This window comes from Hemiscyllium ocellatum, chromosome 7, assembly GCF_020745735.1.
Source record: "Hemiscyllium ocellatum isolate sHemOce1 chromosome 7, sHemOce1.pat.X.cur, whole genome shotgun sequence".
Classification (NCBI taxonomy): Eukaryota; Metazoa; Chordata; class Chondrichthyes; order Orectolobiformes; family Hemiscylliidae; genus Hemiscyllium; species Hemiscyllium ocellatum.
In genome coordinates this window covers 63,716,557-63,737,793 of record NC_083407.1, presented here as the reverse complement: position 1 = coordinate 63,737,793, position 21,237 = coordinate 63,716,557, and the positions used below count along the sequence as shown (strand labels likewise).

At 38.8% G+C, this 21,237-nt stretch overlaps 1 protein-coding gene across 5 annotated transcripts in view; it reads left to right on the top strand.

Moving 5' to 3' along the window:
- Positions 1 to 21,237, top strand: part of ppig (peptidylprolyl isomerase G (cyclophilin G)) — a 46,863-nt gene that overhangs the window by 8,138 nt on the left and 17,488 nt on the right. For 4 of the 5 annotated variants that reach the window (XM_060827281.1, XM_060827282.1, XM_060827278.1 and 1 more), the window contains 9 exons: positions 3,971 to 4,052; positions 4,852 to 4,926; positions 11,991 to 12,098; positions 13,041 to 13,085; positions 14,280 to 14,367; positions 14,924 to 14,953; positions 15,054 to 15,193; positions 15,946 to 16,144; positions 20,986 to 21,135. In XM_060827281.1, coding sequence (XP_060683264.1) covers positions 3,992 to 4,052; positions 4,852 to 4,926; positions 11,991 to 12,098; positions 13,041 to 13,085; positions 14,280 to 14,367; positions 14,924 to 14,953; positions 15,054 to 15,193; positions 15,946 to 16,144; positions 20,986 to 21,135 — 896 coding nt within the window. In that variant the 5' untranslated portion in view covers positions 3,971 to 3,991. Of the gene's footprint in view, positions 1 to 1,108; positions 1,173 to 3,970; positions 4,053 to 4,851; positions 4,927 to 11,990; positions 12,099 to 13,040; positions 13,086 to 14,279; positions 14,368 to 14,923; positions 14,954 to 15,053; positions 15,194 to 15,945; positions 16,145 to 20,985; positions 21,136 to 21,237 lie in introns of those variants that run through there. The other variant, XM_060827280.1, reaches the window with a different exon arrangement.

The window sequence follows — 21,237 nt, the reverse complement described above, 5'->3', positions numbered from 1 at the left end:
TAATACAGATGAATTGGCAGCATAACTAGAAATTCATATATTTCGTCTCTTTAATTCACTCAGGTGATGTTGGCGGGGGGGGGGGGGTGGTTGGATGTCGTGTAGAATGGTCAAGGATATTTGAGCTTCTGGTGGGACAGGAGATGTGTTGATGGTATCTTGATAGCACACTCTTGAGGTTGGCTGAGTTGAAGTCACCAGCTACAGTGCATAAGGTCTTGCGGTATTCTGTCTCAAGGCTTTGTTCTTTTGATAAAAATGACCCTGAGCTATGAAGCATACATTCCATTCTTAAATCTTTACCATTGTATGTCCACTGTTATGCCTTCTGTGAAGTTTCCCTCTCTAGCACAGTCAACTGACTCCTTACATATTTTATAGTTTTTTTTAAATTTAGGAGCCTAGTTTTGGATTGCAGTACTTCACTTTCTATACCAGTGAAGAAACCATGTTTTGGTAATGTTTCGTAAAGGACCCCTCACGGCACCATTTATTAATTAACTTGTTCTTATTGCATATACCCAAATGTAGGAACGTCTCCGACATTGAGTTGGTTTTTCAACATGCAAGATGAATTTTGAATATGTTGTACACCAGGAATTCATCTGCTATGGTTTTGCCTAGTCTATATGTAAATTACGGTAGTACATAATTACTGTAGTGCCTTGTTGCATGGATCTCTAACTTCCTGTTTAATGCCTTCCCCAACCTCACCATTATTGTTTGGAGGCCTATAACAAACTCCTGCTAATGTTATCCACTCATTGTTGCTTTTTAGCTCTAACCAGACTGACTCCACATCTAGATTTTCATCTCCAGTATTCTTTTGTACTATTACACTAATTTTATCTTTCACTAACACCACTCATTTTCTTTACTGTCCTGCCATTTTTCTCCAAAAAATTGCAGACCCTTGGATGTTCAGTTCCTAGTCTCGGTGACCCCGTAGCCGCATTGCTGTCATAACACACCGATGTACAAATATTTGCAACCACAGTTGCAATTTCAAGACATTCATCTACTTTATTGTAAATTATATTCATAATCTCCATCAATAATTTGGATTTGGGGATTAAATTATTTTTTCACATTTGTAGGATACGCAATTGGTTGGAAATGTGTGTTGTGAGGAGGATGCAAAGACATTTTGAGAGGATCTGGAGAGACGAAGAGTGAGCAAAAATTTGACAGATGTAATATGTGCATAAATGTGTAAATGTCCCATTTGGTAGGAAAAACAGTATTTCTTAATTGGTGGGAAAATTAATTAGTATCCTTGTTCATGAGTGAAGGTATATCTGCTGATAAAGCAAGCAATTTAATGATTGCAAGTAGATTTGAATATAGAAGTAATAATGTCTAGCTGAATTACATAAGGCCTTGGTAAGATTGCACTTGGAGGATTAAGTGCTGTTCTGGCCACCTTAGCTGTTGAAGAAGAGAGTGCATCAGAAGTTCAGAAAATGAATTCCAGAGATGGAGGGATTGTTCTATGAGAAAAGATTCAATAGAATGGGTAGGGAGAGGAGACTGGGTGGAAATCAAGAACCAGGCAACAGTTTCTGAACAGGGGGTAGGCCATGTGGGATGGGATGAGGAGGAAAGTCTTCACTCTGAGGCTGATATTTTGGAGTTCTTTGCCTTTGAGGGCTATGGAGGCTTAATATTTGAGTCTGTTCAAGACAGTAATTGATAGATTTCTACAGCTTAATAATATCTAAAGATACAAGGACAGTCCAGGACAATGGACTAGAAGATCAGCCAAGATGTCATTGAATGGTGGGAGGGCTCAAAGAAGTGAGCTAGTGGCCTACTCATGATTCAGTCTCTGATGTTCTAAGTTCTATTCTATAGATGCAGTGAAGTAATCCCCATATCCATTTCCCTGCCTTTTCCCCATTACCTTTGATTCCTACGCTGTTTAAAAATCTGTCTCAATCTTGAAAATACTTGACCCACCCTCCACAGCCCTTTGTGGTATTGATTTTGTGAGAATTCACAACCATCTGAACAAAGAAACTCCTCATCCCTGTTGTAAATATGATCCCATTCTGAGATAATATCCTCTGGTCGTAGACTCTACCACAAGGGAAACAACCTTTCCACACCTGCCCTATTAAGTCCTCTAAGAGTCTTGTAAGTTTCAATAAATAAGTTGTAATGAAGAAATAACTTTACAAATGGATAAGGATAGGTGAAGTGAATGAGTGAAAATTTGGCAGATGAAATTTGATGTGGACATGTTTGAGGTTATCCCTTTTGGATAAACAGGCCATTTATTATCTAAATGGGGAGAAATTCAGAGTACTTCAGTGCAAAAGGATATGGGTGTCCTTTTATAAATTACAGAAAACTGGTTTGCAGGTGCAGTAAGTAATAGGAAGGGAAATTGAATTTTGGCATTTGTTGCTAAATTGATAAAGTATAAAAGTAGGGAAATGTTGCTGCAACTGTACAAGACATTAGTGAGACTACTTGGGGTATTGCACACAATTTTGACCCTATTACATAGGAGAGATTTAGTTGCATTGGAGATTGTTCAGAGAAGGTCCACTAGATTGATTCCAGAAGCAAGGGGTTCAACTTATGAAGAGAGACTGAGCAACTTAAGCCTATACTATATGGGGTTTAGAACAATGAGAGTAGATCAAATTGAGATACATAAGATGCCACAAGTGATTGACAAAGTAGACATTTAAAGACTTTTTCCTCACATGAGCAATCTAGAAATAAAGGTCATAATTTCAGGACAAGGAGTAGCAGGTTTAAAGCTGAGATGAGAAGTTACTTCTCTCAAAGCATCACAAATCTGAAATTCACGACCCAGAGTGTGGTCAGTGTTGGGATATTGAATAACTTTGAGGAGGAGATAGATTTTTAATTAGTAATGGGATTGAAGAGTTATGGAGAGCAGGCAGGAAAGTAGAGTTGAGGCTGAGATAAGATCAGCCATGTTGGTATCAAATTGCAAAGTGTGCTGAAGGGACTGAATTGCCTGCCCCGCTCCTTGTCTTATATTCTAATAGGGTCACCTCTTATTCTTTGTTCAAACAAGCAAAGGCCCAATCTTTTAAATCTCTCCTCGTATGACAGTCTGTCAATAGCTGGTATCAGCTTTGAACTGCTTCCAATGCCAGCATATCTTTCTTTAGATAAGGGACCCAGAACTGTTCAGTTTTCCACCTATGGTCTGCCTTATAAAGTTTTAGTAAGACCTCCTTACTTTTATGTTAAATTCACTTTGAAATAAAGCCAACATTTCATTGCCTTCCCTATTATCCACTGAAGTTGGATGTTAGATTTTTTTTGATTCATGGATGAAGATTCCCATATCCCTTTATTATGTAGCTTTCTGCTGACTTTCTCCATTTTAAATATTATTTAGCCGTTCTGTTTTGCCTGCTGAAAAGCATAACCTCACATCTTTGCCCACTCAGTTAAGCTGTCTCTCCCACTCTGCAGGGATCCTAATTACTTGCCTTCCCACCTATTTTTATCATCCACCAACCTGGTTCTCGTGCATTCACTTTCCTCATCACAAATCATTAACATGTTTTAATAATTGTAGCCCCAGCACTGACCCCTGTGCATACCACTAGTGAAAACTAAGGCGAAGTGTTTATTTAAATTCTCTGCCATTTCCTAGTTCCCCATTGTTATTTCCCCAGCCTCCTCCTCTCAGGAGCCTATGTTCATCATTTGTTGTCAGCTAGCAGTTTGTTATTCTGCTTGTACATAGACTTTTCTCTGCTTCATATAACTGCTGTCTTTGGCCATAAAATTAAGTTTTACTTCCCAGCAAATCGAAATGGTAGACCCCCAGCTTTAAACTTGGAAAATAATTAGATCACATTTAGTGAGATGTAAGAGTGAAGGTGCAAAAAAGAAAGACTGAGTTCATAAGACTGCATTGTGAGTAAATCCCTTGTGCTGAATATTTGACTAATCATGGTATCTGTTTCTTCTGCAGTAACTACAGCTTGTGAATAGCATGGGGGTGAAAACACAACGTCCTCGGTGTTTTTTTGACATAACTGTCAATAATCTGCTTGGTAAGGGAAATATACTATAGCAATTATGTTACTTGCATGAATACACAAACTTTCAATATACGGAAATGACCATGCTTCAGATTTAGCTTTTTGAGTTCATTTTGTTGTATTATAATTGCAAATATTTTACTGACGTTGTTCTTTAACAATCTGCTGTTGGTTTGGAACTTTGTTGCAAGTTCAAGTTGTGCGGTTAAAGGAATACGTACATTTATTGGGAATGTGAGTGGAATGTATTGTAAGTTTCAGAACATTATCACTCTAAATTAATAAATCATAATGTGCAAGCTTAACGATGCTGTCTTTCAGGAAATACAGGGCAAAAAAAAATGTTTATTCCAGTATTTTGCTCCAAAGTGTATGGTGAGGGCTCTTGTGTTGCAGTGTTAGTGTCCCTAACTCTGAGCCAGGAGGGCTGGGTTCAAATCCCACCTTCTCCAGAGGTGTGTGATAACATCTTTGAGCAGACTGATTTAAAAAAAATCTAGTGTTTTGTGTCAACATCAAGCAATCTCATGTTCTGTGTAGCATAGGTCAGATGCAGAAGAAAACACCCTTTGCACATTTTCAGCATGGTGCATTAACTGAAGGTCTACAAGATGCTTTTTGCTACTTCCATGTAAAATTTCCACTTGTCTCAAAGTGTCTTTCTTGAATGAAGTTGTCACTTTGAGTTGCGAGGATTTTGATATTGTTTTGCGTATTGTTGATAAAGTTAGCAACTAAATGAATGTAATATGATGTTAATGTAGCAATATAACTTTTATTATACTGTTTAAGACTTTGTTTTTTTTTACAGTAGGCAGAGTTGTCTTCGAATTGTTTTCAGATGTGTGTCCAAAGACTTGCGAGAACTTTCGCTGCCTCTGTACAGGTTAGTTGGGAGTGCGGAGTGCTTTGAACTAGAACTAAGAAAGATGCTTTGGTTTTGTTGGATATTGAATTGGATCTTCCAATCTAGGCGAGAATCCCTATTTTCTGACCCAACTCAGACAAAATGTCAACCACTTGTCTTTGGAGGAATTTTCTTGGTGAATGTCTGAGGTAGGAGCCTTCCCTGTCAAAGTATCACACATCCAATCCAGAAATCAATGCACGAGAAAATGAGGACTGCAGAAGTTGAAGATCAGAGTCAAGAGTGTGGTGCCGGAAAAGCACAGCAGATAAGGCAGCATCCCAGGAGAGGAGAAATGACATTTCGGTCGTAAACCCTTCATCGAGAATGAGACTTGTGGATCGGGGATCTGTGAGGTAAATGGGAAGGGGGTGGAATTGGGGGAAGGTAGCTGAGAATGCAATAGGTAGATGAAGGTGGGGGACAAGGTGATAGGTTAGAGAAGAGGGTGGAGCAGATAAATGGGAAAGATGATGGACAGATCAAGAGGGTGGTGCTGAGTTGGAGGCTTGGGACTGGGATAAGGTGGGGGAAAGGGAAGTGAGGAAACTGGTGAAATCCACATTGATCCCGTGTGGTTGCTACCGTCCCCCCAGCCCCACCCCCTTCCATTTATCGCTCAGACCCTGGCCCACAAGCCTCATTCCCGATGAGAGGCTTATACCCGAAATGTTGATTCTCCTGTTCCTCAGATGATGCCTGACTTGCTGTGCTTTTCCAGCACCACACTCTCGACAGAAATCTATTCAGGCAGCAATGGGATGCATCGGTGCTGAAACCAAAATCCCTTTTGCCGCAATCTAACACAATCCAAGGTTAAAAGTCCTAAGCCTACTCTAAAGCTACTGAGAGAAAATAGTTGAAGGGATAGAATGGCAGATAGGAAGGGGGAGTTGGGTGCAGATGGAAAAAAAGTTATAGGTGATAGGGCTGAATGTCTGGTGGAGCTGGCCAGGGTGATCGCACGTGACTGGGTGAAGGCTTAGGGTATATCAGAGGCTGTAGGTTTTAGGGTGCTTAGGGGGATGGGGGTGGTTGCTGAGGTTTGGAGATGATCACGAGTGGCTGGGGTGTTAGGGAATGTTAGGTTCAGATGAGGCATTGAGTTTGTTGTGTGGAGGCCAGGGGAATGCATGGAGATTGAAGTTCTGCATGTGTGCATGTCATGGAGCAAAGGGTGTGTGTGGAACCCAAGGAAGCTGGTGGCAGGGGCCAAAGTGTGTGGGGGTCAGTCGTGGTGAGGGCGTGGTGCAGATACCTTCTGAGGAGTATGTTGGAGTTGATGGGGTTATGGTTGTGGGATTCTGAATAGGATGTATGGCAATACATGGCAATCAGTAAGATGTGGGAGTTGGTCAAGATTGGTTGGTGGGTGGGCATGGAAGCTGGGAGATGTCAGGTTTCAGTTTCAGGAGAGATTGGTTGCAATTGTGAAAATTGTGAGATGAGAGATGGTTGGGTGGTTACAGGAATTGGAGTGCTCGGTGACTGGGAGACTCTGACTACTGCAGGAATAGGGACAGTTCATGGTAATTATGGAAGATGGCATGAGTTTAGAACAACAATGGGAATTGGGTGGGGGGGGCGATGTTCAGGGTCGGCTGTGAGTGTCGAAGGGAATTGGGGACATCCAAAGGAGTTGGGGGGAGGGTGAATTTGGAACGTTCGAATTGGCAGATTAGGCTATTCAGTGATGTGGGAGTAAGGTGAGGTCCAGGACAGCTGTGGAGGTTAGGAGGCATCTATAAGAGTTGTGTTCGGCAAGGGGTGAGTAAATGAGTTGAGGAAGGAGTTAGGGGTGGATGTCAGAGGGGGGTCATTTGGGAGTCCAATGGACAGAGCTCACAATATATTGCGTCTGTGATGCATGGAATTCGTATGGAGGTGAAGGAAATTAGGTCTGGGCATGGGTTGAATTGGTGCTGGGGAACTGATATTGTGGTACGTCAGGAATCAGTTTTATATTGAGTCGTTCTTTTAATCTGTCTAATGGTTCCTGCCTAACTATTAGGTAATTAAAGGTTAGCCCTCCAATTATAACTCAGTTGGGGACCCACTTGGAGTGGTTCAGACAAAGTATCACACAGTCCTGTCTTAGGACTTCTTCTTTGTCCCAACATGCCAGTCCTTTCTATTTGTCAGTAATAACCATCTTCCTTTTGGAAGACCTGTTTGGAATTGTTTTGATTTTATTCTGAATGACATGTTCTTACTTTTGAAAAGCAACAGTTTAAAATTGTTACATTTTATTGGAGAGTCGGTATTTCTACTTCAATTAAAGGGTGACAGCTAAAGCATTAGAGCATTATTAAACAACTAGAAATAAGGTATATTTATATAGAACATTTATCTTTGTTCATTTACTACTTGGAAAAGCTTGCCTCATGGTCTCCCAATTTTCCATTATTCTGTCTTTTTTTCTCCAAAATAAATGTCTTTGTCCACATTGTTCCGGAAAGTGCCAATTAAATTTGTCATTCTATAATTACGTCCTCATACAGTGGTTATTTGGTATCAACTTCCGTTGTGTCTCTCCCAGCTCTACATTATTATTACAAAGAAATTTCATGATCTGAAAAATGCAATTATTTTAGCAATCTGTCTCTGTCAGAAGGTAGTAAGCACAACAGAGAGGCTAATGTTCAAGTATGTGTTTTCTGCATTGTGGGAATGGGTTTCATCTTTTGGATGGGAGATTGACCTTTCTTTCAGGTAGATGCAGAATAACTTATTGCCCGTTTTTAAGAAAAACGGGGAGCTGTTTCTCGAGTCTTGGCAAACGTTTACTCCTCAACTTACACCAGCAACAGGATTAATTTATAGAGTGTCCTTAATGTGGTAAATATCTCCATGCCCTTCACAGAAGTGTTCTCAAACAAAATTTCACACTGAGTCACATAAGAAGATCTTAGAAGCAGTCTCCAAAAACTTGCTGAATTTGTAGAATTCCTTAAAGGAGATGAGGTAAGGAATTGCAGCACTCAAGACTTTCAGCAGAATGCATGTGTCGATGAGGAGTGAAAATCTGATGTATGACCAAAATTGGATGAGCAAATATATCTCCAAGGAATTTAAGATTGCACAAGGTGAGAGATGGAGAATGGCAATACTGAGAGATTTGAAAACAGAATTTTTTAATTGAGTTACTGGAAGCAGAATCACCATATGAGTCAACAAACACAAGGGTTGTGAGTGAATGTCAGGTATAGACAGGATAGATCGAGTGAACCCTTAGAAGAGTATAAAGAAAATAGGAGTATACTTAAGAGGGAAATCAGGAGGGCAAAACAGGGACATGAGATAGCTTTGGCAAATAGAATTAAGGAGAATCCAAAAGGTTTTTACAAATATATTAAGGACAAAAGGGTAACTAGGGAGAAAATAGGTCCCCTCAAAGATCAGCAAGGCGGCCCTTGTGTGGAGCCACAGAAAATGGCAGAGATCCTAAATGAATATTTTGCATCAGTATTTACTGCGGAAAAAGATATGGGAGATATAGACTGTCGGGAAACAGATGGTGACATCTTGCAAAATGTCCAGATTACAGAGGAGGAAGTGCTGGATGTCTTGAAACGGTTAAAGGTGGATAAATCCCCAGGACCTGATCAGGTGTACCCGGGAACTCTGTGGGAAACTAGAGAAGTGATTGCTGGGGCTCTTGCTGAGGTATTTCTATCATCGATAGTCACAGGTGAAGTGCCGGAAGACTAGAGATTGGCAAACGTGGTGCCACTGTTTAAGAAGGGCAGTAAAGACAAGCCAGGGAACTATAGACCGATGAGCCTGACCTCAGTGGTGGGCAAGTTGTTGGAGAGAATCCTGAGGGACAGGATGTACATGTATTTGGAAAGGCAAGGACTGATTCGGGATAGTCAACATGGCTTTGTGCGTGGGAAATCATGTCTCACAAACTTGATTGAGTTTTTTAAAGAAGTAACAAAGAAGATTGATGAGGGCAGAGCAGTAGATGTGATCTATATGGACATCAGTAAGGCGTTCGACAAGGGTCCCCATGGGAGACTGATTAGCAAGGTTAGATCCCGTGGAATGCAGGGAGAACTAGCCATTTGGATACAGAACTGGTTCAAAGCTAGAAGACAGAGGGTAGTGGTGGAGGGTTGTTTTTCACACTGGAGGCCTGTGACCAGGGAAGTGCCACAAGGATCGGTGCTGGGCCCTCTACTTTTTGTCAATTACATAAATGATTTGCATGCGAGCATAAGAGGTACAGTTAGTAAGTTTGCAGATGACACCAAAATTGAAGGTGTAGTGGACAGCAAAGAGGGTTACCTCAGATTACAACAGGATCTGGATCAGATGAGCCAATGGGCTGAGAAGTGGCAGATGGAGTTTAATTCAGATAACTGAGGTGCTGCATTTTGGGAAAGCAAATCTTAGCAGGACGTATACTCTTAATGGTAAGGTCCGAGGGAGTTGCTGAACAAAGAGACCTTGGAGTGCAGGTTCATAGCTCCTTGAAGGTGGAGTCGCAGGTAGATAGAATAGTGAAGGTGGTGTTTGGTATGCTTTCCTTTATTGGTCAGAGTATTGAGTATGGGTGTTGAGAGGTCGTGTTGCGGCTGTACAGGACATTGGTCAAGCCACTGTTGGAATATTGCGTGGAATTCTGGTCTTCTTCCTATCGGAAAGATGTTGTGAAACTTGAAAGGGTTCAGAAAAGATTTACGAGGATGTTGCCAGGGTTGGAGGATCTGAGCTACAGGGAGAGGCTGAACAGGCTGGGACTGTTTTCCTTGGAGCGGCGGAGGCTGAGGGGTGACCTTATAGAGGTTTACAAAATTATGAGGGGCATGGATAGGATAAATAGACAAACTATTTTCTCTGAGATATGGGAGTCCAGAACTCGAAGGCATAGATTTAGAGTGAGAGGGAAAGATATAAAAGAGACCTAAGGGGCAGCTTTTTCTCGCAGAGGGTGGTACGTGTATGGAATGAGCTGCCAGAGGATATGGTGGAGGCTGGTACAATTGCAACATTTAAGAGGCATTTGGATGGGTATATGAATAGGAAGGGTTTGGAGGAAGATGGGCCAGGTGCTGGCAGGTGGGACGAGATTAGGTTGGGATATCTGGTTGGCATGGATGGGTTGGACCGAAGGGTCTGTTTCCATGCTGTACATCTCTATGACTCTATGAATGGATCTTGGAGTAAGTTAGAGAATATGGTGAACATAGTTTGAAATGGGTATAAATTTATTGAAGGTACAAGATGGGAGGCCAAGCAGGAGAGTATTGTGCACATAATTAAGCCTAGAGATAAACAAATGCATTGTTTCTTGCAATTTAAGACATCAGATGTAAGCAGTCTTAGAGGTGAAAGCAAATAGTCTTAATGATGAAGATAATAATTGATTGAAAGCTGACTTTAGGGTAAAATGAGATACCATTGTTTAAATGGGCTGCTTCCGCTCCGTCTGTGGTTTGGGAGATCGATGGTACTGGTGGCTAGGAAACAAATTTCTTGCTAGTTCTTGAAAATATTGGCTCAAATTTTTCAAGTAATTACTGAGAGAAAGTTCCTTTTTAACCTCTGTTAGTTATCGGATCAGTAACATAACAAATCAGAAATTGTGATGTGAAGTGATGGTGAGATAGAACTGATTATCATTGCCATTATTGTAGAGTTTAATAGGTTTTCAGGTTGTAAGTAAGGCATAGCTTGCGAGGGAAAAGTTACAGTACACCAAGAGTAGATCTTATGGGAATCCAGAAGTAGTGGAGTGGAGCAGGAAAAGAAGACATTCCAGGCATATTCCCTGGTTATGACTGAATAGATCAGAATGGAACAGTTGAACGATAAACAACTAGATAGTGGAGAACAGGGTTTGGAAGAGGATGGTGTGGTGTACTGTCAAAATGTACAGTGCGCAATAAGAATTAAGTGCAATAGATTACCATGATCACAGTCATACTGGATATTACTTATGTTATGGGCTATTGCACTAGTGAGGATATAAACCTGATAGGAGGTTAAAACATGGGGTTACAAACAAGATGGTTACACATTTTGAACATGCTGAAGCTTTCAGAGATATTGTGGAGGAAAAGATGGTTGAAGATAGGGACATAGGAAAAGAGTAGGTTGTTCAGCCCCTCTATCCTATTCCACCATTCAATGACATAATTGATCTGTGGCCTAACTTCATTTGTCTGCCTTTGGTCCATATCCTTTAATCTCTTTGCAATACAATTATCTATCTCAGATTTAAAATTAACACCTGATTCAACATCTGCTGTTTGTGGAAAAGAGTTTCAAGCATCTACTGCAGAAGTACTTCCTAAAATCTCTTTTGAACTATTTGGCCCTAATTCTCAGAATATGTCTCTTAGTTCTTCAATTCCCCATTAGTCGAAATAGTTATCTACTCTGTTCTTGCTTGTTTATATCTTGAAGACTTTGATCAGATCATCCTGTAAACTTTGGGAAGAAAAAAATCTTAATTTTGATCATCTTTCCTCATAACTTGACCCCTGAAATTGTAGGCTTATAATAATGAAAGCTCATTATACTCAGTCCAAGGTCAATATATCTTTCCTAAGGTGCAATGCCCAGATCTGCACACAATCCTCCAAGTGGGGATGAATCAGGCTTTTGTATAACTGCAATAAGACTCCATACACTCCTCTAGCTTTAAAAGCCAACAAGATAGGGTGGGATCGCATTTGTATTTATCAGACTTGGCTGCATAAAAATTGCTCGTTTGTTGCATTACAGCTGAGTGATGAGCTTTTTAAAATGTGTAATTTGGTGTAAATCACCTTGAGACATCCTACGGTTCTGAAACAAATACATGTTCTTTATTTGTACCCTTCATCCCCCATTTGCCATGCTATGGGTTAGTGTTAATTTATTTTCTGTCTCTATCTTACACAATTCTTCGAAAAAGTCACATATCAATATTGGCAGGATGTCATTTCATACCAGCTTTAAGGGAGCGCTCCACAGTTCGGTGCATTTTAACTGTTGTTGGTGGTTTGTACCCACATGTTATCAGTGATGTTCCCCTGTTGATCTCATTACAGGTGAAAAAGGGGTTGGAAAAAGTACTCAAAAACCTTTACATTACAAAGGTTGCCTATTTCACAGAGTTGTAAAGGATTTTATGATTCAAGGAGGTGACTTCAGTGAAGGTATGAAACCAGTAGTTTGTAGTGCTCATCTTAAAATTTGAAGTTTTTGGTCCAAAGCCTTCTCTTCCTTGCATACTACTCATTATATAATTTTCCAGCCTGATTTTGTATAGCAGTGTATGGTTATTTCATAATAGTGGTGGAGGCTTGCATGGAGTATTGTCTCTGGCATGGATCACTAAGGCAAAATGCTGCTCTGTATATTCTATTAACTTTTGACTTCAGTCAGCTTTTTTTTCTCCTTCATTGCTAATGTAAAAGCTGATGCAAATTGATGTTAATGAGACATAATGTCTAAATTTGCAATTTTCTACTTAAATTAGCTTAACTACTTACCAGGATTTGTGTTTCTTTTCAAATGTGTAGCATGGTATGTTGTTTCACTGTAGAGCAGTCCCATTCTTCATTGATTGCTTGGAGAGGAGATGAAAGAGGTATTAATAGAAATAAACCAGTTGTTTGAACACTTCTGTTTAGTAATAAAACAAATGCTCATTAACCTCTGTATCTGACACTTTGTGCTATAAAAGCCCTGTGCACTTTTTTGTAGCCAAACTGTTGTCAGAACCAGGACTTAGTCAAAATTGTGGTCGCTGTCCTAGTCTTTAGCATGTTTTCCATAATAGTTGGTATTACTGTCCTTTATGCTTACCCACATCTGAGAACAAATCTCTTTCAATGAGTTTTGTGGTGCACTTTGCTTCTGAAAAACCCTTTGTAGAAAGTTTTGTTTCTTCAAAGTTATGATGACCCTCCTTGAATCAGTGCTCCTGTTGAAATATAGAGCAAATTATAAAGAAAGATTACACTTTACTGCTGTGATTGTTTCCTGTTAAATCAACTAGAATGTGTTTTTCATAATGTGATTACCTTCTTGCAATTGAAGTAATGTATATACTAAAAAAGCTAATTGTAATTTCATGAAGTCTTCTGTACTTTTAGGAAACGGCCGAGGTGGTGAATCTATCTATGGAGGGTTTTTTGAAGGTAATTTTTTTTTTCCTTTTAAAATCGAAGAAGGAAAGTAGAAGTCTATTTGACCCTTCAAACATACACTGCGGTTGAATCAGAAGATTATGATTGATTGACTTTAACTCCATCTTTATCCCATATCTGATCAGTGCAACTTAAGCATTGCATGGTGCTAGTGAGCAATATATCACAAGTTTTGTATGTATGCTACTGATAACTTGATGTATTTATTTTCATGACATTTGTATGGGTTCCTAAAATAAGTATTCATTTTGGTATTTTGGGTCTAATTTACAACATGGCTTTTCAATTTTTAAGGATGAAAATCATGTTATGAGAGGAATGTTGTAAAATTTTAAGAGTGGATTTATGTCCAACTTCGATAAGTTAATTCTACTTGATAGCTTAGCTGCTGGAGCAGAGAACTGTAATGGACATGCATCAGTCCCGAAGTCACTTGTAACCAGTGCTGAATCACTTAATTATGTGGAGAGACTAGAGAAGCTAGGATTGTTTTCCTTGAAGCAGAGAAGAGAAAGGAGCGATTCAGTAAAATTCTCAAGGAATGTCAACAGAGTAATTAAGGCTAAACTATTTCCACCAATCAATGGATCAGTGACCAAAAAAGATTGATTTCATATTAATAATAAAAGAACCGGAAGGGAAATAAAATGTTTTTATATTATTATTATGATATGCAACAAATTGTACGAACAGTGGTAGAAAAAGTGGCAATTTTAATAAAGGGTATTGGTATTTGTCTGAAGCAAAACTAAATTGCACGTTATTGGGAATGAGTTGGTGTATGGGATTAATTGAATGTTTTTTAACTGCCTATTCCTACACTGTATAGTTTTCTGACTTCCAGTCCAAAGCAGCAGGAGTACATTTTTTATTTGGAGGGAGCACCCCATCAACTTTTAATTGCAAACTATCTAGCTCTTTTGTTCAGGATCTAATTTAACATGGAGTCTCATAGATTGTGTTTTCACTGCTGGATGGGCCACAGTGATTTTTTTTGTTTCTGTATTTTTCACTGTTCCTATACAATAAAGTGAAGAGTCTTTAGTTTTGTGATTACAGAGTTTCCTCCTGATTATACTACACTTTATCGGGTAAATCCACTCACAGTGTCACGGCAATTGTGAAGAGTTCTTTAAGCTTTTTGTTCAGTTCGATAAAATTGTCTCATTTCTTTGTTGGAAATAGATGAAAGTTTTGCAGTCAAACACAACAAAGAGTTCCTGTTGTCTATGGCTAACAGAGGAAAGGATACTAATGGTTCACAGTTCTTCATGTAAGATTTTTTGTTATCCTGTGGAAAATATCTGATTTGGACACTGCAGAATAGATTTAAATTTTCAGCTAGTTATGTATGCTTGTTATGATGTTGTCTCATTCTGGTATGTGAGGGCAGATAAGGATTTATCAGTAATTAATAAAAATTCTCTCGCTTTCTTTTTCCTTAAACGCTTGTTTTGTCTTTTTGTGACTTCACATGACCTCTGTACATGTAACTAATGTCCAATTTTTATTATAGCGTTTTTCTGTATATTATACAATGTTAATTTAGATTTTATATTTTATAGAACTGCATTTATTACATTACTTATCCCAAGATTTTTGTAATAAGAGAGATGAGAATAAAAAATATCTAATTTTTTTTACACTTAATTCATTTCCTTTCTCCGTAATTGCCTTGGTTGTGATATTTGCCTTCACCATATGCATGATATTTTGTTGCTGAAAGTTTGAATTTCAATGCTTTTATTGTAGCTTTTATAAGTTGTCTAACTTTGTTTTTCTAATTTCATGTGACGAACATTCATTTTTATGAATATTAAAACGTAAAGAACTACTAAGCCTGCCCCTCATTTAGATAGGCAAGTACATTTTCTATATATAGAAAATACAACAATTATCTAAATGTTGCTTATAACGACATTGAAACTGTAACTGAAAATCAGTTTTTCATTCTCCCAGTGTACATGTGGTCTTTGGTCAAGTTATTTCAGGACAGGAATTAATAAGGGATGTGGAAAACCAGAAGACTGATGCAAATAGCAAACCATATGCAGAAGTACGAATCTTAAACTGTGGGGAATTAATTCCAAAATCCAAAGGTATGTGTGCATGACTAGAGAGAAAGAGGAAGAATCTAGGAGCAAGTTAATGCAGATGCTGGGATCTGCACTGAAAACAAAAAATGCTGGAAATCACAGCCGGTCAGGCAGCATCTGTGGAGAAACACCAAGCTAATGTTTCGAGTTGAGATGACTCTTCGTCCGAGCTCTGATAGCTTGCTGTCCACTGATGCTGCCTGACCCACTGTGATTTACAGCATTTTTTTGTTTTCAGTGAAGAGAAAGAATCTTTTGTTTTCTTGCCTTAGAACTTGTTATTTTTTAATTTATAATTGGATGAGAGTTCTTATTGACACTATAAGATGTTTATGTATGATTAATCATGGTTGTGTGTTAATCATATTTTTACGATAAAACTGACTCGATGCAACAATTTGGAAGATCAGCCGATTTTCACAGGTGGTGTCTCATCCAAGTAATGGCCAAGCCTAACTCTGATTAGCTAATGGTGCCAAATTAGATCGCAAGGTATCAGGGCACAGTGAAAATTGCCAATAGGTTACTTTTGTTGAAAGCTTATAATAAAATTTCTGAATTTTTTTTCATTGAAGTACATTGTTTTGTTTCCTTTGTGTCTCACCCCGGATTTGGGCACTGTGAAATAAGTTTAGATAATTGCCCTTGAGAAATTGTTGGTGGGCTGTCTTCTTGTATAGCTGCAATCTATAGGTATAGGTGATGTTTCAAAGGTGGCATATATTTTAACGGATGGATGTATTTTGCTTAACAAGCAAAAAAGGAAGAGAAGAAACGAAAGAAATCTTCATCCTCTTCAAGCGAATCTGAGAGTTCTTCTGACTCAAGCTCATCCTCCGAATCAGAAAGTGAAACGGATGAAGATTCGAAGAAAAGAAAAAAGAAACAACGTAAGAAGGAATCCAAAAAACGAAAGAAAGACAAGAAACGAAGAAAGAAATCCGAAAAGAAAAGGTTAGTGATAATGTTAGATGTAAGAATGTTACTTGTCCAGGACTCATGCCATTCCGCAAGCACTAAATCTGAATATAAGGTTAAGCATCATTTTTAGCAATTGAAAGCCAATTTCTTTTATACAGCAACCAGCATGCCAACAAAATACTTCCCATATCACAAATTTTAATTTATTTATTGGCTGTGTACTTCGCCATCAAATTCTCCCTTTTCCCATTTTACTCTCATGTCATGCATCATCCCGCGTAAGGGGCTACAATGGAAACATGTTTGCATTGTTATTATGAAACTGTCTGCTAGGAGGCATTTGTCCACAATAACTAGTTATTCACTCCCCATCCTCTCAGCACTAAAGATTTCTGGAGGAGTGTTATCTCTTTTGGACACAACAAGGATTGATAATTTCTATCCCTGTTGGAAGCATAATCCCATTCGTATCACTACACTGAGATTATTGTCACAACACATATACTCCTTCTCTGATTACCTCTTTGATTTCAAGTTTTCATTTTTCCCAGTTTACAGAGAGTACTCTATTGTTCAAGCGTTTAGAAAATTTAGAACTGCACAGACTGCTATACAGCCCATACAGCCTCTCCACTTTGCAGTTTCCCAATCTCCGGAACATAGGACATTACGGTGCAGTACAGGCCTTTCAACCCTTGATGTTGCGCCGACCTGTGGAACAAATCTGAAGCCCATCTAACCTACACTATTTCATTCTTATCCATATGCCTACCCAATGACCATTTAAATGCCCTTAAAGTTGGTGAGTCTACTACTGTTGTAGACAATGCGTTCCACACCCCTACTATTCTGAGTAAAGAAACTACCACTGATGTCTGTCCTGTATGTATCACTACTCAATTTAAAGCTATGTTCCCTCATGCAAGCCATCGCCATCTGAGGAAAAAGGCTCTCACTGTCCAATGTATCTAACTCTCTGATTATCTTCTATATCTCAATTAAGCCGCCTCTCAACCTTCTTCTCTGTAACGAAAACAGCCTCAAGTCCTTCAGCCTTCCCTCATAAGACCTTCCCTCTATATCAGGCAACATCCTAGTAAATCTGCTCTGAACTCTTTGCAAAGTTTCCACATCCTTTCTATAATGAGATGACCAGAACTGTACGCAATACCCCCAAGAGCGGCAGCACCAGAGTTTTGTATAGTTGCAGCATGATCTCATGGTTCAGAAACTTAATCTGTCTGCCAATAAAAGCTAACACACCGTATGCCTTCTTAACAATCCTATCAACCTGGGTGGTAACTTTCAACGATCGATGTACCTGGACACCGAGATCTCTCTGCTCATCTACACTACCACGAATGTTGCTATTAACCCAGTACTCTGCATTCCTGTTGCTCCTTCCAAAGTGAATCACCTCACACTTTTCCGCATTAAACTCCATTTGCCACCTCTTGGTCCAACTCTGCAGCTTATCTATGTCTCTCTGTAACCTACAACATCCTTCGTCACTATCCACAACTCTACCGACCTTAGTGTCATCTGCAAATTTACTAACCCATCCTTCTGTGCCCTCATTCACATAATTTATAAAAATGACAAACAACAGTGGACCTAAAACAGATCCTTGCGGTACACCACTAGTAACTGAACCCCAGGATGAATATTTCCAATCAGCCACCATCCCCCATAACAGCTATTGTGTCATTCTCACTTCTATCGAGGATTATCTTTGCTATCCTATCCTCTACATTTCTGGAACTATTTGGATACCTAAGTAAAACTCCCAACAGAGTAATCTCTCCTTTCCTGTTTCTAATCTCAGCCCATCTGTGCTTTGCTGTTTCTCTAAGATTCTGCTATTTGCCTTTCCCTCATTATTGGAATTTCTTCATTTGGCGTTTTGCAAACGTTTTGGATTGAATTTCCCTGCTGCCCCATATATTTTGCATGTTGGTTCAAACTGTCCTTAACGCTGATATTTTCATTCATTTGCTCAGTAAACATCTTAGTCTGAGCTTGAGTAATTGAATCAATCAGGGTACACCTTCAACACCTTGTTTGACATAGCTAAATTAAACCTTGTTAAGAGGTGTGTTGTGAGCATTTCAGACTTTCTTTGCTAACTTCATCCATCTTGATTGACACCCATCATCTTTCAGGTCCCCCACAAATCAGTGACACAACAATCACCTTTCAATGAAAATAGATGTTTCCATGGTCACATCATTGATCTGCCCAAATATTTTCAGCTTCTCTTTGGCATATTTTCTTTTTAGTGATTCATTGGACATGATGCCACATTGGTTCTGGTACATGTATTAATTATTAGAGATATCCCTATTCTAAATTTGACCAATATTTTAACCAAAATAAATGACAGCCGCGTCTATGGGAAAAATTGTGTTGGCTGAATCTGTTGACTAGCCATGAGACTGGGATCCAATTGGCTGGTTCTAAATCTAAAAACACATTTTACTGACAAAGATTTATTGTTGAAATAACAGTAAAAGTACCTATAATCCAGCTGTTAATAAAGAAGACTTTTGTGAACATTAGATATATCTCCATACAAAATATGTCCTGATAAAGTTTACTTGTATTTTATCACTTGTGTTTTCTTTAAATATCTTCTGGTAGAAATTTGAAATTATGGAGTGTTTAGAACTTCAGCAAAGTTCAGTACATTTTATAAGAAAAGATGAATTTAACATTTGTTTTAGAAGACTGACCCATATCCTAAATTCCATACAAAATTAGGCCCCAGTTGTTTAGCATGAATCAATCTTGTGTCGCCTTTTGAAAGCCAAATTGCAGGCGCTTGCAGCTTTCTCCTAATGCTTCAAAATGTCTGTTAGACTGAGGATTAAAATATAATATTAGTCTTTGAAATATTTAATTTTGATTAAACTATGTAACGTAAAAGGGATTATTTAACAAAGTATAACAAATTATATATTGCCAGTTATATGATGTAATTGTTTTGTTGTTCCTCTGACTAAATAAATGATGGCATAGGAAATTCACCATTCGCACAATAATTATTCTAATACATCTTCATCACACATGGTGTAATATGTATATGGAGCCAGAAAGCACTTAAACATTCCTTCACTCCTGTTTGCTGAAAAGCAAGTGAGCTCTATTCAAGAGTTCCTATTTTTTCATGTGCTCAGGACATCTCAAAGCACTTGAGGGTCAATGAACTGATTATAATTACCATTGTTTGGACATAATAAATTGTGTGCATATACCTATAAACTCTTCAAGTGAACAATTAAGTCTTTCATCCTCGAGTTGCACTCTTTCTCCCAAACCCTACAGACTAGCTCTGTAAATTCAGTGATCTTTTAGGGAAAGCCTGTAATACAATATCGCAGTCACATTTTCTATGCCCTTCCCATCTCTGACCCCAAGACAAAGAGATTCCCTTGTTTCTCCTCTTCCCACCTGTATTTTTATTCCATGCCTTGCTTCTTTTCATTTTTTTTACATTTACTCGTGGGATTTGATTGCTGGCTGGCTCGTATGTATTCTGCATCCCTAGTTGCCCTTGAGGAGGTAGTAGTGAGTAAACTCTTTGAATTGCTACAATCCATCTGCTTGTAGGTAAACCCACAATGCCATTAGGGCAGGATTTCCAGGATTTTGACCCAGCAAACCTAAGAAATCTCCAAGTCAGGATGGTGAGTGATTTGGAGAGGAACTTGCGGGTGGTGGTGTTCTCATGCACCTGCTATCCTTATTCTTCTAGCCAGAAGTGGTTATGGGTTTGGAAAATTCTGTATAAGGATCTTTGGTGAATTTCTGCAGTGCGTCTTGTAGACAGTACATACTGCCTGCAGCAGTTCAAGAAGACAGCATAACACCAGCACCATCTCAAGGTAACTAGAGCAATAAATGCTCGTGAATCCATGAATTAATTTTAAAAAATAAAATAAGGCCTGAGGTAGTGGCTGATGGAGGAGAGGTGGAATCTGAGTTAATTCTTCACATCCAGAACATTTCTGCAAGATTTGGTTCACAAAAAAGGTTGTATTGTTAAATCATCAGTGTTGTTGGGGAACATTTTTGATAAATGGCTTTGAGAATGTGACTTTCAGGCTACAACTTGCTGATGACAAGCCTTAGAGAGGGTGTGAGGCAGGCCTGTAGAACTAGTAATTGCTGCAAAATGCAGCCTTGTTGTGGAATTTGATCTTAGTTTCAACTTTAAGCTGGTTTATGCTTATTAATATTTTTAGTTCTGCTTTATTTGAGAAGATGAAAATATACCCAATGCTAAAGTAACACCTTAGCTAGGTCATCAGCCACCTTTTGTCAGGTGTATGTATTTCACTGGAAATTGGAGATGAAGAGCAACTGTTCACCCCACCATTGATCATAGTGAATATGTCTCCAACCCACAAAATTCATCCCTTTCATACACTGAACAAGATTTCAGCGCACTCAACTAATTCCTTGCCCTCCCTGCTTATTATTTACCCTGATTGTGCTTCACCTTGGCTAAATTCCACTTTTACATTAAAGCCTACATATATGCAACTGTGCTTTCTATCTAGAATGGGCATGTAATCTAGCTTCCACTGACTTGACAGTATTTTTTTCATCCTCAATAGCTGCTATTAGTTCCATGCCTGATTGTCTCATTAACCTTGCTGATCTGACTTTCCCTTCCTTAGCATCAATTTCTGCCTCTTGATCTCTTCTTGTCTTTTTCTTCAGATTTTTTTGCTTTCTCCATTATTAATCATCATTCCTCTGCCGCCTTGTTGGAAGTCCAACTTCGTACAGTGATGGAAATGTTATTTAAGCATTTATGTATATGTTGTCTTTTGTAAAAAGTGTTTCATTTTCTTAACTTTGTTTTCAAGTTCATCAGATGAAAGTGCAGAAAGTACCACACTGCAGACAGTTGCCACTGTCCGTGCTGAGGACATTCCCCCTGTTCCAGAGAACAGATTCTTAATGCGAAAGAGCCCTCACAAGGCAGATGAAAAAGAGAAAGAGAGAAAAAAAGAGAGGTTAGTACATGTGTGTCGTCTCTGGAAAACTTTTCAGTGTAGTCATTTAGTAGTATTGAACTTGAGTTTGTTTGAGAAAAACATTTTATTTGAATTTTTCAT